Raw genomic sequence first — 16,922 nt, 5'->3', positions numbered from 1 at the left:
TGCCATAACATTACAGTAACTGTACAGAGCTTTGCCTTGTAACATTTCCCTTCCTGTCAATGTGCTGTCTCAGTACAGTTATACAATATGTACAGTATGTAGCCTCCAGTGGGAGGACCAATCGAGAGTGAAGCCCCACGCACCATGCTGACCAATCTAATATATCCTATGCCCACCGTCCAATAAGAGAAGTCCTACTTGCACTGAGTATCAGACAGAAAAACGGAATAAAAATCAAATCAGCTACTCATGAGAGAGAAAAGGAGCGCCGGAGGCTTCATTTTTATACAAATGCTGGAGTGAAACACAAAAGATGGAGATGCCAGGAGCGTTCAGCCACTGATATAAGATAGATATAACACAGTCAGCGGCCCGGTCCCGCTGCTATCTGCTCGCTTCCATCCACAGCTGCAGCCCAACTGTCCTCCTCCACCTCCGGCTGGGGACCAAAGGAGCACACCGTTACTCTGGTGTTCGTTCCTGAATGAATGGCCCCTATGTGTGGAGTGTGATTAAAAATATGTATTTTGTTTTTATATCTATCTAAGTGCCTGGCTCCTGGGAGGAGGAGAGGGATGGCAAAGTGATATGGAGATTCAGACCTCTATGGGGCCTGAGCAGGCGGTGAAGCGACTGGGTCTGGGTGATGTATGGAGACCACGCCGGAGGACTTGAATTTGGGAAGGTGGAGGCCAAATTTGTTCTCCACCCCGGCAAAGGTGGCTGCGGCCAGGCGGTAGCCTCCGACGTGGTCGGCGTTGATGGGAGGAAGCTCCGAGATGCGAGACTTGGGTGTGGGCTCAGATCCCGACGGACGACTGCAGAAAGGAGAGAGGCAGACCGGAGTGATCATTACAAAAACCAACATACATTTAAATATATATAAGTGTGTCATGACATAAGTCCTTTTCATTTTATTTGAAGTAAATATAAAAATTATTTTCTAAAGAGTCATGATGGAAAATAGGCCAGTAGTGTAGCCTGATGTCAACCTGGAAAGTTGCATGTCAAGCCATTGCTGCTGTGTTGTGGTCTGCCAAGTCAAAATATATTAATAAAAAAATATTATAGCATCATTAGGCAGTTGAAGACTTTGATTTCCTGCCTCCAAAGCCATATGTTCTGTATTCCCATACTGGCTATGAACCCTTACATTCACATGTGCTTCCCCAACCTCCCTCCTCTACTTCACAGCTGTCTGTAAATAAGTTGTTAGACAAAAAGCTACAAAAGTGCCTTCACGGCTCACTCTCCTTTTAACAAAAAGAGAAAATCGACTTACTGTCCTCCAAAGTCAATGTAGAACCAACGCTGTAAGAGCTCGTAGGTCACCAGAGTCACACCAAACTGAGGAGAAGATCGGCACATACGAGCTGCAGAAGACAGACATAATATAAAAACGGGTTACATGCAAAATCCATCTTGGACAAACACTGCATCTATGCATGCACGAGAACACAAACGCACCTCCAGCTCCCTTCCACAAAGCCCTGAACCCCTCCTCTCTCATAATCTTCCTGAAGCAGTCGATGACTCCTGTGTAAGTGGTCTGTCCTGCCCTCGCTGCAACTTGCAGACGCGTCTTGATGACGTCGGCGGGCGTCACGAGGGAGGCCGCAGGGATACCTTGGAAACAGTTAACAGCAAGTTAGATTCAAACATGTTTAAAATGTGGTCTCCATGACTTGAGGGGACGTAAATAGTCAGTCATAATTAATAACAACCAATCGCTTCGCAATTAGTATTTATTGATTCCGCTCCCTCTCTTTCTTGCAGTATTTCATGAAATGCATTGCAGGTACAGGTCTGGATCTGCTGCTCTGGGTCATAATCTGAGATTACCTGCAATCGCTCCAGCAGTCAGAAGCTGCAGAGCTCCCAGCCTGCCTTGGTCATCAGCAAACTGGGTCTTGAGGTGGGCATACGCGGGGAAATAGATGGCAGAGAAGGGGATGTCTCGCAGGAAACATGCTTTAGCACCCTGGAGAGGACGCACAAAGAAGAGACGGATGTATGAGACCAGACATAATGAGTGCCAGTATATTAAATAGCAGTAGTTTCTCCCCCCCCCCCAGCCTAAGAGAGCCTGTGGTACATTGCAAAGACACATTACCTTGTAGAGGCCGAAGAAGCCCAGGTCCCGAACCACGCTGAGTGCGCTGACTCGAGGCCCAGTTGTGATCTCGCCTGCCACCTGCAGGCGGATCTTCACTATCTCCAGAGGGTTGGTAAAGATCACCTGAGAGCCTCCAGCCTGGATGTATGTGGAGAAGGAGAGCTTGTTCACACATTTACATAAAAAAAGACTCCTGCTCCTGAATCTCACATGTACGCAGCTGTGGGATGTAGTAAAAGTAAGAATTAAATCTGGATCTGTCAATTACTTTGCCATTTCCTCAGACGGTAAAGGTGTGCTGGGCCAATGTGTGTAAGGATGAACAACGCTATCAAAAACAAACAGGGAAAAAAAAAAACATGTTGCATTGGACAATAACAATTTATCTCTGGATGCAATTAAGCATTCCGCAGTTAGTATTGCCATTTGGAAGTCCGCAAGCAAGTTAATACAACAAATAAACAGACTGCATGCATGAGCTACTTCTTAACTGCCTTTAACGACTAAGCAGGCACAGTCCCTCGGGTACAACTGACGGTTTCTTCTTTTCTAGTGTTCATTTATGCATTCACAAAGCCACGGAGCTGGACACAAAAGGGTTTGGGATCTAGGACTTACACAGCCGCCAGCCATGACCTCAGCCCAAAAAGGAATCGCGTCGTCCTTGTTGGTGAACTTGTCTCTCACAAAGTCATTCACCTGTGGGACACAAACACAAGCAAAGACCACTCAGAGGAACAACTTCACTTTTTCAATTTCCCCTAATGCTCTTTGGAGGAGGTGCATTTCTCGTGTTATATATTATATTTTAAATTGATTTTAGGAATCTTCTCACTGTATTTGTCATTTCGTGGACCTCTTTTGTATCATTTTGTTTGAATTCATTTTTATTTTCATGTGTTGTGTATGATTTCAATGTCGGACATGCAGTAAATATAAATACAAACTAAATGATTAAAATTACCAATGTAACATTTGTGTGTCTGCAAAGTGAATATGGAGTGGTGACCAAGTATGCGTTGTGTTACGTGAGAGGAGGTACTCACTGTGAGTTTGATTGCCTTCTCAGGTGCCACACCTATAAGCTGAGGCACCAGGCCTGTGGGGCATCATGGGAGATTAAGTGAGGAGAAAAGTAGTTGATTAGTATTACTGAGAAAACAGGAGCAACAGAGAAGACATCAGAAAGAAATACAAAGATGGAAAATAAGACGTGGGGTCAAAGACATGAAGGTGGAGACAGAAAAAGACATACAGAGCTGTCACTAATGACATGAAAGATGAGACAGGAATGGAAGAACATGCATCACAGTTGCTTACAACACGAGTTTGCTGTAATTAGTATGATTTGATTTGAGTACGGCCCAAAATAAAGTACAGCAATAGAAATTCTGCTATTGGACAAAGAAGGATGCTGCATCATATCAACAAGAAAAAATTGAAAAACATTTAAATTAAATTATCAATATAAGTAGAAGTCTTCATTTAAAACACTGTGGGGAGTCGGACTCATATTGTGAGTGTATCAGTTGGGTGTTTGATGGGTTGATGGTGATTTATTCACGTTTATTCGGCCTAGAGTTGATTGTCTATTTTGTTGTTTAAATTCAAACAGGGCAGCCACACAAGGCTCTATCAGCAAATATGACATAAAACCCTCATGTTGTCCTTGGGTCAAACTGACCCGTTTTCAGTTCTTTCTTTTTTTTGTCACAAAAAAGGGGCTGTCGAAGTAAACTGAAAATGTCAACATTAAAAATATCAAAAAAAACAAAAAGCACCCACAACATTGAAAAAGTGACAAAATTGTTGGGAAAACAATAATAATGTCGAAAAAAAGTGACCAAAACTGTTTTTTTCCATTGTTGACAGGAAGACAACACAAGGGTTAACTGAACTGCTTTGAAGTCATTGGAATGGTTATATGACTGTTTGAGTTGAATGGCGGTTGTCTCGCTCCCCCCCCAGCGCCTGTGAGCAGAAAAAAGATTCCTTCACGACACTGCTCACATGACGGCCATTCAGGAACCGGATAACAAGGTAGCGATAGAGTTATTCACACTATCGTCATGGCAAAAAGAAGCAGAAAGCTAGGACAGTATTGTCGGAGGATCAGAGAAAGAATGACCGAGGCAGGGGTCAGACACAAGTAAACATAGGAGCTGCCAAATATCTAAGCTGTATGGGGGGTGACCCAATATCCCAGGGAAGGCGGTCATCTGTGGTGGCATTTTTTACTTGACAACTGACAAGTCTGCACGGATTTAAGATTCCAGACGACCTCTGTCATTATTACAAATCACTAGAGGTCCCCCCCAGGTCATTTGGGCTTAAGATGAAGAAACAAAATAAAAGCAACACTAAAAAAGAACAAATCACTGGTGTTGTGACTGCAGACGGGGGAGGAGACAGGCGCCTACCTCTATAGAAGCCAAAGAAGCCCTCGTAGCGAAGCACCTTCTTAGCACAGTCAAAGCTGTTCTTGTACATCAGCTCTCCGACAAAGGATCCTGTGGACCTCTGGTTCTGCATACGAGTCTTCACCAGGTCGATGGGGTACACCGCCGTCGCTCCCGTAGCTGTGTAAACACACACAAAGTCAGACTAACATAATAGCAACAAAATGACATACACAAGACGCTGCTGGGCGTCCGTCAGACTGGCTGCAGGGTAGCTTACCTCCAGCGATGGAACCCAGGCTGAACCTGTAGGAGGACTCTGCAACCTGGAGCAACACAGACCTGGAACCATCCCCATGGGCCTGATGGGAAAATCACACACGGGACCATGGATTTAGCACAATAAAAGCCGGACAACAGTGACACACAAAATAAAGCAATGTAAAAATAAAGATGGTATAGGTGAGATTAAGAAACCCCCTAGGGGCTTATAGAAGGAATCTCACCTAAAGAAGAAGGGGAAAGATATAGAAAATGAGCAATTACAATCACAAGAGTCCTAAAAAAACACAAAGTAAGCACTGAATAAAAAAAAAACAAGCATAAAGGTTGGCTACATAAACAAAAGCCTAAAATAAATGCCAAGAATATAGATAAAATGAGGATATGTGGACTCATTTCCGTATGTGTGAGTAGTCAATGACGCCATTGCTGTGAATACAGAATGTGTGATACTTTATAAGTAGCTCTGGTGTTTAAAGATATGTTACAGATGGACAGTTTACTGCTGATCAGATTTGATGCAAATCACAACAATCAATACCATCAATTAGGAGTTGCACATGCACACTGCTACAGGCCTCCTACCTGCTTTTGGGTTTCAGCCAGGTGATGGGGCAGGCATCCTTCCTCTAACGGAGCTATCCTCTCAATGTCAGAAAGATTCAGGCGCCTGATACACAGAGGTTTATTTACATCACTGTCATCATGCAGAGCAGAATAGTTTTCGGTAATTGTCAGTAAAGTGTAAAGGTATTTAGGGATTTGGACCTGGCAGATTCTATAACAGACTTTAACTAGTGTCAGCAGGAGTGTTTACCCAGAGGGGGAGAACAGGCCTGACAATTGGTACAGGATGTCAATTTCCATGGGAGTGATCTGCCCAAACTTGTTGGCAGCATGAACAAACTCCTCTGCAGAGAGAGAGAGAGATGAGAGGAAGTTACCTTCTATTATAACAAGGACATGTCTGACACACTGGTGTAACATCTTCAGCTGGTTGACATACAACATCAGAGTAATGAGAGCACCTTTGGTCACGAGTGTGTCCTTCCGCGTGCCAGCCAGTGTGCTGTAGATCTTGCGGATCAGCTCCATGTTGTTCAGGAGGGAGTTGAAGGCGTTGAAGTAAGAGAAGCTGACCAAGTGAGAGGTGCTGCCACCTGCAGCCTGGTACAAGGGCATATTTATATTGAACTCTTAATGAGAAAGATAAGATGTACAGTTTCAAATTTTACTCAATACTGCATTATGTAAATGTAGGCTGAAAATAACACTCCTCCTCCAGTCAATCAGAACTGAGTATTCTGTGTGGCCACGGTGAATAATTGTACAGATTGCTGTCATTAAGCGCTTCATGCACACACAAACACTCACGGAGACAAGGTTCTCCTCCACAAAGGGTGTGAGCATATGGTGTCTGATGGTGGCCATAATGTCACTGAAGTCCATGGCGGAGATGACGCCATCCTTCCCTTTGTCCTTCTGGGCGAACGCCTGGCGTGCATGCTCCAACTGCAACTCCTAAAAACATGACACCGCAAGGCTGAGTGTAAATATAATATTTGGTCAAAGGAGACAAAGTGAAAAAAAGAGAGTCAAGCTAAAAAAACTCTGATCTGTGTGTGGGTCTAATTGGCCCACCTGCAGGAACTGGGTGAACTCGAGGTAGCTGATGCGTTTCTTGCGGTCGTGCCCAAAGTGCAGACGGATGAACTCACAGTCCCAGTTGAAGGGAATGTGGTGGTGCACAGTGGTCTGGCTGAAGATGTCCCGCACATTCTCTGAAGCACAAATTTCCATTCAAACAGAAGGAATCGATGATGATAAGAAAGTAAGTAGAGATAAGAAGGAAAGAGAAAACGATTATGTAAGTCCATCCTTGTGTAAGGACTTAAGCCGAGGAGTAATCTGGTTAACAATGTCATGTTAGGAAATTCTTTCTACACAAAATGCCCTGATGATGCAGCACACGAACACATCATGAAGGGATTCAGTGCGTCGGCACATGAGCTAGACAATTCCCTTTAAATACTGATTCAAAATATTCAACACAGTCTACATTCCTACAGTGTATTTACATATGTAAATTGAGCTCAAAGCCAAAATACAGAAAACACATGAATCCGTACCAAAGGAAATGTTTCCAGTTCCATTCTTGTCAAACAGCTGGAAGGCTACTATGAAGAGAGCGTCGGGGGCACACAACACGGATTCAAACGCAAGAAACTCCTGGAACGAGATCAGCCTGCCATTGTGGGTGTAGATGTGGTGGAAGAAAAAAATAAAAAATATATACATACTGTATATTATTAAACATATCAAAGACTTTGGAATTAAGATAAGATAAGATGGTCCTGTGTTCCTTAAAGGACTAGTTCACATAAATCACACGCACAAAAAACATTTTCATTGTTCCTTGGGACAGTTTAATATTTTTAACCTTTGAGATATATACATATATAGAATATCCCAACAAATACTATGAAACTTTTTTGTAATAACTGAAAGAATAGACAGCAAATGACCCTAGGGTTGACAGATAAACAGTCTGACTAAAAAAAGAATTACAAATATTACTATGATTTTCCAAACAGATCAAAACACTGAGTCGATATAATGATAAACTGCATGCGCAGAAAGTCTGGGAAACGGGAGTCATTGGGACTTTCTTATCTGTAAGTGGCCGATAATGGCAACTACTGATCAGACATGGCTCAATAAACTGTCAATTAGTAATGATAGGCGGTGTGCTCATATATGTTTTTACAGGCTGGTTCCTATCTGTACGTACCCGTCCTTTGTGGTGTCGGCCACAGCAGAGATGAGCTGTACAGTTTTGGGGTTGTGGTGGATCTGCGTGTGTAGTCCTAGATACCTCTGGACAAAGTCTCCGGGGGTCATGTACTTCTCTCCATCCTTGTCCGCTACACTGGCGTACTGAGTGGAGAAGCAGAACACAACATCGGCATGGATACTGTAGAAGTATTTTATTGATAAAATGTGTGTAGGTGTTAGTCATTGAGGAAGTTGTTTAAAGTGACCGCTGGCGCACAGAAAGGTAAAGCTTAAGTCATAAAATAGTTTACACTTTTATGGTTTCTAAGTGCATTGTTTGAAGGTGGCGGGAACAGACGAGAAAGTTGCAAGACAAGGTCCCGACCTTGTGTGTGTGTGTGTGTGTGTCTGTGAAGATACAAGTGAAGTCTCTCCCCCCCGTGAAGAGAGCATAAAAACTAAAGAGAGCAGATAGATAGGTGTTCATTTTTAGAGATCTTAGTTGACCACCTCTGACTTGAACATTGGATGCCAGGGAAACTAAGTACACCATACACTTTACAGGCGCTTACCTCTTTTCCCTTAACTGGAAATAAACTACCCAACAGTGTATTTATTTATTTATTAAGCAATTATAATTGGTCCTTGTACACAAATAAACGCCCCCCCAAAACCAGGTGGTTGTATCCAATCTACAGAGCGAACAGCACGTGTAAACTTCCAGTTATCTCTAAGTTGTGTGGTCCATTTACATAACCTAGGTTGATCCCTCTCAATAGCTTAGCATGACTTTACATTAGCTGTAACAGCTTTGTTAACCTTCACAGTGCCTTAGAAAACGACTTCCTGGTTGACCTTTTTTTACTAACTGTCCCAGCTGATTCGTGCTGCACCTGAGTATCAGTCATTACTCTTTCAGTTGCAGCGTGATATGTCAGAATGACTGCGGCCCACACTCGGGAACACATGCACCGATGTTTTTAGCTTTAGCTTGTCAGCTATTTGGCCTTTGTATAGCCTGGTACTGACAACTGCTCGCCCGCACAGCGTGTCAAAGTATAACACACTCACCATGCAGAACACCTTGGATCAAGGTGAAGGTGAACCACATCCACTCTTATTACAGTCTTCATACACAGACCAGTCTGCCGTCATATCCTCTGACGCACAACACCCTTTACTCTGACTTAAAATGTTTTATATACATAACATAATTACATGAGCACTGGTGTGACGCTGTGCTCTCTGATCCATTCGACAGGACATGCAGGCCCTAGCTTACATAAGATGTAACAATCATCACTTAAATAGGGGCATGAACCCTGGACCTTCAGATTAACCCTTGTGTTGTCCTCCCCGGTCAAAAACGGACAAATATTTGACATTTTTGTCCTTTTTCAGACTTCAGTTTTAGTTTTCACTAACTCCACCTTACTAGTTTTATACTTTTTGGAATTCATGGTCAATAACCCTCATTTATATTGAATTATACCTAATATTTCAGTTAAAAAAACTGAAATTATGAATTATTTTGACTAATAGTTAAGATCAGAGAAAGTGATCAGTTGTATTTGAAAAGAGCGCTGTAAGGAATCCATTTTTTTGTGGTAATTTAGTTAAAAAGAAAGTCATATTTCAGACATTTTTTAAAGGGGTCAAATTGGAGCCGACTGACTAAGCTACCCTATCAATGGCACCAACCTCTGCCTTGTAAACAATCCAACACGTTGGCATGACAATCAAAGCAGATTGAGAAAAGCAGCATATCCTTTTTAGCACTGAATCTAAAAACCAACTCCACCACAACAGATGCTGCTGAGTCAGCTATGAACAACAATGGTTTAGGCTTCAACTTTTACCTGCAAACACAATCATGTTTAGGCTAAGTGATGAATATGGCCATGACAAGCTACTCAGACTTACAGTTATGCATGCTTTAATGTAACAACAGGAGTCTGTGCTGGACCTTTTTCTGTGGCTAATGCTGTAATTCAAACCCCATGACAGACCTACAAGCTCATTCCCCAAGTGAACTCAGTCCTGGGTGAGCTGTTCTCTACATACAGAGCTGTTCGCAAAAACATCTGGTAAGACATATGTAGCTACATGAGGAACACATACCATTTATGTAGCTATACATTTAAGATGTTGTGCAATGTAAACCTTACCTTTTGGAAGATAGATTTCAGCTCATTTGGGTCCCCGCGTTTGGTAGATTGCACCTAAAACAACACACATTGAAACAACATTATTCGACAATGCGAATTGGCGTATTTACATTGCCAAACAGCTGCTGTTTCAGGTCTGGCAGGCGGTGTAGGCTACTGCATAGTAAACGAAGCAAAACAAGACTTGGAGTTGTCTCCTTGAAACGTCCACTGCTGTGAAGGAGACACACAACCTTTTGCGACAGACACACGACACACAGTCAAAGCTAACAGCTAATTAACACTCTGATATGGTATCAAGTTGAAGAAGTTTGGCAGCCAGGCAAACATCTAAACACAAGCTCAAAAACTAACGTTAAAACTGGTTAGCCGGCGGCTAGCAAGCACAAACTATTCGTTTGAAGAGGACAAACCGTTGAGGTGCAATGACATTTTAAGCTTTAAAATGGCAAACGGAGAGCAAACTGCTGCAAAAAGAGGCGACGTAAGCTGGCATTGTTTGGTCTTATTACGGCAGGAATTCGATGGCTGTTGAGCATTATCTCGCTAACTTCGAGGTTGTGAACGTCCCATCAAGGCCAGAACACCGGGCAGCAGCTAGCCCAGTGATGCTACAGCCTCAGAGTACACCGCATCAGAGACACCCTACCCGGGCAGGGTCTAGAAGTCTAGCCTGGATCATCTCTACACAAGAAAACGAGCAGAAGGCATGCAGACATGTTAAAGCAGAGGTTTGAATGTCGCTACGAGAGCGATGCCGAAGTCACCTTGGCCGCCATGCTGGTTTGACGTCACGTAGAGTGAGCGAGCAGCCAGAAAGAGAAAGAGCGTTCCGCTACTAGCTACGCCCTCGGCCGGGCGCGAGACGTTAGCTGGTAGTCCGAACGTGAACAACCGAACCACGCAGCCAATAATAACTCAACCAGTAACTTATAGTCAACTATTCACTCATTGTCATCAAATAACTTGAGAGTAACAATATTAAAGATTTTACTGTGATGAGAGTAACCTGTACCACATCAAAGACGTGGGCGTGCGCTCTCACCCTCTGTGCTGATGCAAGGAGCGTTCATCTTGCACTGAAACTTCTACAAATACTATTACTCCTCTTCTTTAACTGTCTATGTTACTATGACAGTGGTGGAAGAAAGAGCCTACTTAGACCTTTAATTAAAGTAAAAGTAATGATACCACAGTGTAAACGTCCTGTATTTAAAATCATACTTATACTATATAAGTATTAGCATCAACTTATAGCCTACTTGTATTTAAAATGGACTGTTCTTATAAAGCGATTTTCTAGTCTTAACGTCTAAGCGCTTTTACATAGGAACCATTCACACACTGTGGTCGAGGCTGCCGTACAGGGTGCCACCTGCTCATCAGATACACACTCACACACAGGGCCAGGGATCGAACCACCAACCTTCCGATTGGCAGGCGAGCGCTCTACCACTGAGGCACAGCCGTCCTACCCTTATGCCAAAAGTAAAAGTATTGGTTATGCAAAATGGCCCATTTTAGAATACTAGATTTTGTATACCTTGATCAGAACTGGGTATGCATTCATGCGTAAGCATCACTAATAATGCAGCCATAGAAGGGCCATACATTTATTGTGTATTAATCATCTAAATCTGCAAAGTAACTAATGTTGCCAAATAAATGTAGTGGAGTAAAAAGTACAATAGTGGCTATAGTGTAGTAGAAGTAGGTATACAATTGTATAGAATTACATAAAATCAAACTACTCATATGTACAAGTAGTATAAGTAGCCCACATTTTTACTTAAATACAGTGAATGTACTTTGTTACATTCTATCACTAATTACTACATTTATATTTCTTTATTTACAGACTCAAGGTCCAGATAAAAAAAAGTACAGTCAACACATTACAAAAGGGGTACAGACCAAACACAAACATAAATGTATATAGACAAACTGATCCCCAAAAATATCACAAAAGAAACACATACATGCAAACCTACAAATTGCAATGCCCAATAATTAAAACAGGTGCGTGTTCCAGTGATTCCATAGTTTGAACGAATATCTGATATCACTAAGTGCAGGATTGATTAAACTATGTATACTCGTAGTATTTGTAGTACTATACTACTATTACTTATAGTATTCCTACTTCTGCTCCTACTGCATCTTCATTAGCAGGCTATAGGGCCTACTACTGCTGTGTAAACAGCCTACTGTCCCGAGGGCTCGTCTATAGAGCTCACCTTTATCCCTCGATCCATACTGTGTTCCAACAAATCTGGGAATACAGCAATGCTCTTTTTTGTGCTAAGGAATGTTTTCTTGACTTTATTTCAACCATGCAGATCCCAAGACTGTTCTCCCCAATTTCTATCAACATGTGAACTTCCCTACAAAAGAAAGAACACCTGGACTTGGTTTATGCATCAAAATGAGCATACAAGCCTTTCCTGCTCCCCCACATCGGCCCTTCTGACTAGTCCGTGTCGTCCTAATACCTGCATACAGACCAAAGGTGAAAATCACCAAACCAGTTCAGAAGCAGGTATGTGTGTAGCCAGAGGGGCTTTCTGCTGGCCTGAGAACAGCAAGGGCCAACCTGTCTCGTGGCATCATGTTAGCCAAATTTACTACACCCAAAAATACACAGACATGTTAAAGACAGCAGAGACACGCGGAGCCTGTGGCTTAATCCAGACCATCGCGGACTAGAAACCCTCGCCACAGACCTGTGACAGCGATACCTCTCTGCTAAATTACCTCAACAGCTTCTTTGCCAAAACTACCCCCCCCCCCCCCCCCCCCTCCAGACAACATCCCTGCTCGTGAGCTGAAGGACTGTGCAGAAGAGCTCAAAGATGTCTTCACGGACATCTTTTTTTTTTTAAGATTGTATTTTTGAGCATTTCAGGCCTCTATTTTGACAGGACAGCTGAAGACATGAAAGGGGAGAGAGAGGGGGGAATGACTAAGGGCTTCAGATCGGAGTCGAACCATCCACCAGGATGCAGTCAGAGTTCTTGGGGGCCAGAGGGGAGGGGAGGGAGAGAGGGGGAGGGTGTTGAGCTCCCTGACTGCCTGGGGAATGAAGCTGTTTGTCAGTCTGGTGGATCTAGTGTCCGGTCAGTCTTGCTTTGCTGGTGTGGCAGGTTTGGTAAATGTCCAGGGTGAGGGGGAACACCAATAATTTTCCCAGCTGCCTTCACTATTGTCAAAGTTACAAGAAAACCAGAGGTGTTTTTTGTGGACTTTCTTAATTATGGTGTTTTGGACAACACAGTTTTTTTTCTGTGGGACTGAGTGCTTTGCTTCATTTTTGTTTTTTAAAAATATGAAGATTTGATTGGAATCTTGAATTGTGCATTTGTATTTTGTTGGGTTTATCTTTCCGTTTGTTTAAAGTGTTTAGGGTGCAAGCTTGTGTGATTTGGATCGATCTCCTACATACAAACCTTTAACTGGACTAAGACTATCTTAGATGTCAGGAGAGAGACTTGGCTGGCACCCTTTGACCATTTAACCCTCATGTTGTCCTCGGGTAAAATTTGACCCGTTTTCAGTTTTTTAAATCACAAAAAATGGGCCTTCAAGATAAGTGCTGAAATGTCAACATTAGAAATATCAAATAACTTTGGAAAAAAATATTTAAAAAACAAACAAACAACCACAACATTACAAAAATATCAGAAAAAAACGAGAGGAAGATTGAGTTGTAATTTCATCATGTAATGCATGGCAAAAAAAACACTGATATATATTTCTCCATTCCATGAAAAGCCAGATGAAAATCTGCATTTTGCTTCTTGCCTGTAAAGGCCTCAGCCCAGAGTCCAGTATCCATCCATGAAGAGGTTGACAGCTGCAAACAGCTGCATCATGGCCACTGGATCATTAAAGAGCCGCAACACAACGATGGAGTGGATCCGATAAGAAGAACACATAGGGAGGAACCTGGAGTAATTAGAAGAAACAAAGAAATAGAATGACTGCATGTCAAGGGAAATTAGTATTATGAAATTGTATAATGCCACATGGTAACTGAGGCTTTTGTCACACAGAATAAACTTCTTAGTTTGGTTGTAAATCCTGAAGACGAGCAGCAGTGTGATGAGGTAAAAAGCAGCAAAAAGGTACTGGGCCAGACGGATGTTCACCCCACGGCTGGTGATGGAGTAGAGAGCTGGAAAGATGTAGTGGAGCCAGCCGGGTACCTGCAACAACAAGGTGTCATTTCATCCTGCACTGAAAACTACATCTAACTACAGGATGGAGCTTAGTCTCTAGAGCTTAGTCTCTAGATGTAGACAGTCACAGAGGACACATTTATTTGGCACCATTAGTTACTTTGGAGATTTAGACAATTATTACACAATAAATGATGTACTATTATTATTATTATTATTAACACTAAGCTACACAGCAGTATATAAATAGCTAAATTTTGGCCCTGCTAGGCTGCATTATGAGTGATGCTTACACATGAATGCATCATGTAAAATCTAGTATTCTAAAATGGGCCATTTCGCATAACCAATACTTTTACTTTTGGTATACAAGTAGGACGGCTGTGCCTCAGTGGTAAAGCGGTCGCCTGCCAATCAGAAGGTTGGTGGTTCGATCCCTGGCCCTGTGTGGCAGCCTCGACCACAGTGTGTGAATGTGTGTGTGAACGGGGAATAGTTACTATGTAAAAGCGCTTTGTCGTTAAGACTAGAGAAGTGCTATATAAGAACAGTCCATTTAAAATACAACTATAATTTGATGCTAACCACTGACTGTAAAATTAGTGGACAGTGCATGTGTGACATCACGTCACCCATTGGTTGGTGGAGATCTGCTAGGAGTCGTCGAGTTTACCGTCGCGGGTGAAGCCATCCTGGTTGCTGATGTGATGACTTTGGATGACTATCCGGAAGTACCATTGTAGATATCAATAACGTCTTTATGACTAGTCGTAATTACATTTTGGATAGTTGGAATTGTCATTCAAGATATCTGTAACGTATTTGTGACTAGTCAAAACGACAGATCTACAATGAATATCTACAATGATGTCATTGAAAACGTCATTTAACGCGTCACACATCTTAAATGACAATTGCAGATATCTGTAATTCAGTTTGGACTAGGCAAAATGAAAGTTAAAGATATCTCAAACGTCATCATTGTGGAAAGTAAAGCTGAATCCTCATTTCTTGCTGCCAGCTCCTGTCTTGCACGGGCTGCAGCATTAAAAAGAAGATTAAAAATGCCTTCTCCAAAATGGTGCTAATCAGTGCTAATTACAATTAATAGATATCTGCAACGTCATTTTGCCTATTCAAAACTCTAATTCAAGATATCTGTAATTACATTTTGACTAGGCAAAATGAAAGTTAAAGATATCTCAAATTTCAGATATCTTATTGTTAAAAAATCAATACAATACATTGTGATTTCTGAATTATTTTTTTTTAGATTATGTGTCTCACAGTGGACATGCACCTATGCATGTCCACTCCCTCCTCCCTCCCTCTCTCCTCCAATTAATAAAACATGTATTCAAGTGACAGATAATGTATTGGTTTTTAATTTTTTAATTTTTAATTATGATAAGAATATTTATGTAATTTACTCAAGGTTGTCATATCAAAATTTCAATAAAGCCATGACACATTCTGGAAATTACTAAGATCCTTCCAAAATCATCTACAGCATTGTCAGCTCCAAAATAAATCTGGGACAGTAATATACATAATTATTTTATATAATTGCAATAGAATGAAGAGAGGAATTAGATAAAATAATTTTGTATGCGAGATTTATGAGAGGTATTAATTACAATTTAAACTGATCCATGAGCTGAACAACATAAAAGTATATAAATGAAAATGTGACAGATTTACAAACCTCGTTAATGATATTGACAACAGATGTTCTTAATGAAAAAGATATTGGAGTATATATCAGATATAGCTATTGATATATGCTTTCTCACTTTGTTCGAGATGCAATATCTAAAGGGAACAAGCCACGCCCTCTGCCAGTTAATATCATTAAAATGATAAATCTAGAAAGATTTCCCACGAGGTGGGTCGGTCTTACAGAAACTCCAATAATTGTCACGTATTTTTAGGACGTCATGCATCACGTGACTTCCAATCCACACCACGTGACCTCCAATAAAACTCCATGGCGGCGCACTGTTCTGTAGGACTTGCAACAGGATCAGGTACTGAGCTCCGGACGCTGTCCATGCGGTCGAGACTGCGAGCATTAGCGGCCTCACGCAGAACTAACTCCGTAAAACATGTAACAACGGCAGCTCTGACGTGTTGTACGTAAAGGCCGGTGTTTACTGACCGCTGTTAGCTTGCTACGTATAGCTTACTAACGTAACGTGAAGCTAACCTGTGTACGCTGGGGCTCCGTCTATTCACTGGTTTCACATCCAACAGTGGCAGAATATTAGAAACGCCTCTGAATAGCGTGTTGTCCTGTGCGAAACCACCGCTAACAATGACCGTCCGTCCATCCATCTTCGTCCGCTTATCCGGTATCGGGTCTCGGGGGCAGCAGCTCCAGCAGGGGACCCCAAACTGCCCCTTCCCGAGCCACATGAGTGTGCTTTGCATGTGGTTTCACCCCCACCCTGTGGCCTCCAGGTTCCCAGTGCTCACCCAGCAGACTGTACATTGCATCACTGCTATGCTTTAATAATAAACACTGACTTTTTTTTTAATTAATAAAAGTCATAATACTAAAATGTTGTGTTTACAAGGTCTTATTCATTAACATACATAGCAAAATATAATTTAAATAGAAATACTGGTGTACTGACTGCAGCATTTGTCATGTGTGCAAGTTTGTTGTGTGGCAAAGATGTCATAAACTGTTCAATAAATCTTCAGCAGTCAGATATAAGAAATCAGTACAGTAAACATTAAACAAGTACAATTAAAACATTAAAGCAGCTTGTGGTCTTCATGTAATACCCATGGCCCTTACTTAGTGACATATATTATTTTGTTCTTTTCCCATATACTGTTGGGCTTCTTTTGGATAGTGAAAGAGGGGGATTACATGCTAAATTCCCCGGCCCAAAGACTCACTGGTGACATAAGAATTGCCTTTTTTTCTTATTTTTAGAGATTACTCTTTAAATTTTTGACAGGACAGTCAGGTGAGAAAGGGGAGAGAGGGGGGGGG

The 16,922-nt window shown here is 41.9% G+C and overlaps 2 protein-coding genes across 2 annotated transcripts in view; one reads left to right on the top strand and one right to left on the bottom strand.

The window, feature by feature from the left end:
• Positions 1-564: 564 nt before the first annotated feature.
• On the bottom strand, positions 565-10,778 carry LOC117954867 (calcium-binding mitochondrial carrier protein Aralar1-like). The gene is made up of 18 exons (XM_034888904.1): positions 10,508-10,778; positions 9,741-9,794; positions 7,589-7,734; positions 6,927-7,042; positions 6,439-6,578; positions 6,172-6,318; positions 5,826-5,964; positions 5,615-5,708; positions 5,383-5,467; positions 4,796-4,877; positions 4,537-4,695; positions 3,163-3,215; positions 2,735-2,815; positions 2,114-2,254; positions 1,843-1,981; positions 1,468-1,626; positions 1,283-1,373; positions 565-818 (listed from the first exon to the last, which is right to left on the bottom strand). The coding sequence occupies exons 1-18, from the start codon at positions 10,517-10,519 to the stop codon at positions 605-607; spliced, it is 2,052 nt and encodes a 683-aa protein (XP_034744795.1). The 5' UTR covers positions 10,520-10,778; the 3' UTR covers positions 565-604.
• A 5,071-nt stretch (positions 10,779-15,849) lies between these two features.
• The window catches only part of metap1d (methionyl aminopeptidase type 1D (mitochondrial)), a 5,311-nt gene continuing 4,238 nt past the window's right edge, over positions 15,850-16,922 (top strand). Inside the window, exon 1 of the mRNA XM_034888740.1 lies at positions 15,850-15,945. Within this exon, the coding sequence (XP_034744631.1) occupies positions 15,906-15,945 (40 nt within the window). The 5' untranslated portion in view covers positions 15,850-15,905. The remainder of the gene's footprint in view (positions 15,946-16,922) is intronic.

This window comes from Etheostoma cragini, chromosome 12 (assembly GCF_013103735.1).
Source record: "Etheostoma cragini isolate CJK2018 chromosome 12, CSU_Ecrag_1.0, whole genome shotgun sequence".
Lineage (NCBI taxonomy): Eukaryota > Metazoa > Chordata > Actinopteri > Perciformes > Percidae > Etheostoma > Etheostoma cragini.
The sequence above is the reverse complement of the archived record's forward strand: the minus strand, read 5'-3'. Positions and strand labels throughout refer to the sequence as shown.

What these genes read in the sequence shown, in the direction of transcription:
- LOC117954867 (XM_034888904.1), bottom strand. An exon ending in AACTGGAAACATTTCCTTTG is followed by an intron (nt 6,579 to 6,926) that starts GTACGGATTCAT and finishes TTTGTGCTTCAG; the next exon opens with AGAATGTGCGGGACATCTTC. An exon ending in AGAAGGCAATCAAACTCACA is followed by an intron (nt 2,816 to 3,162) that starts GTGAGTACCTCC and finishes TGTGTCCCACAG; the next exon opens with GTGAATGACTTTGTGAGAGA.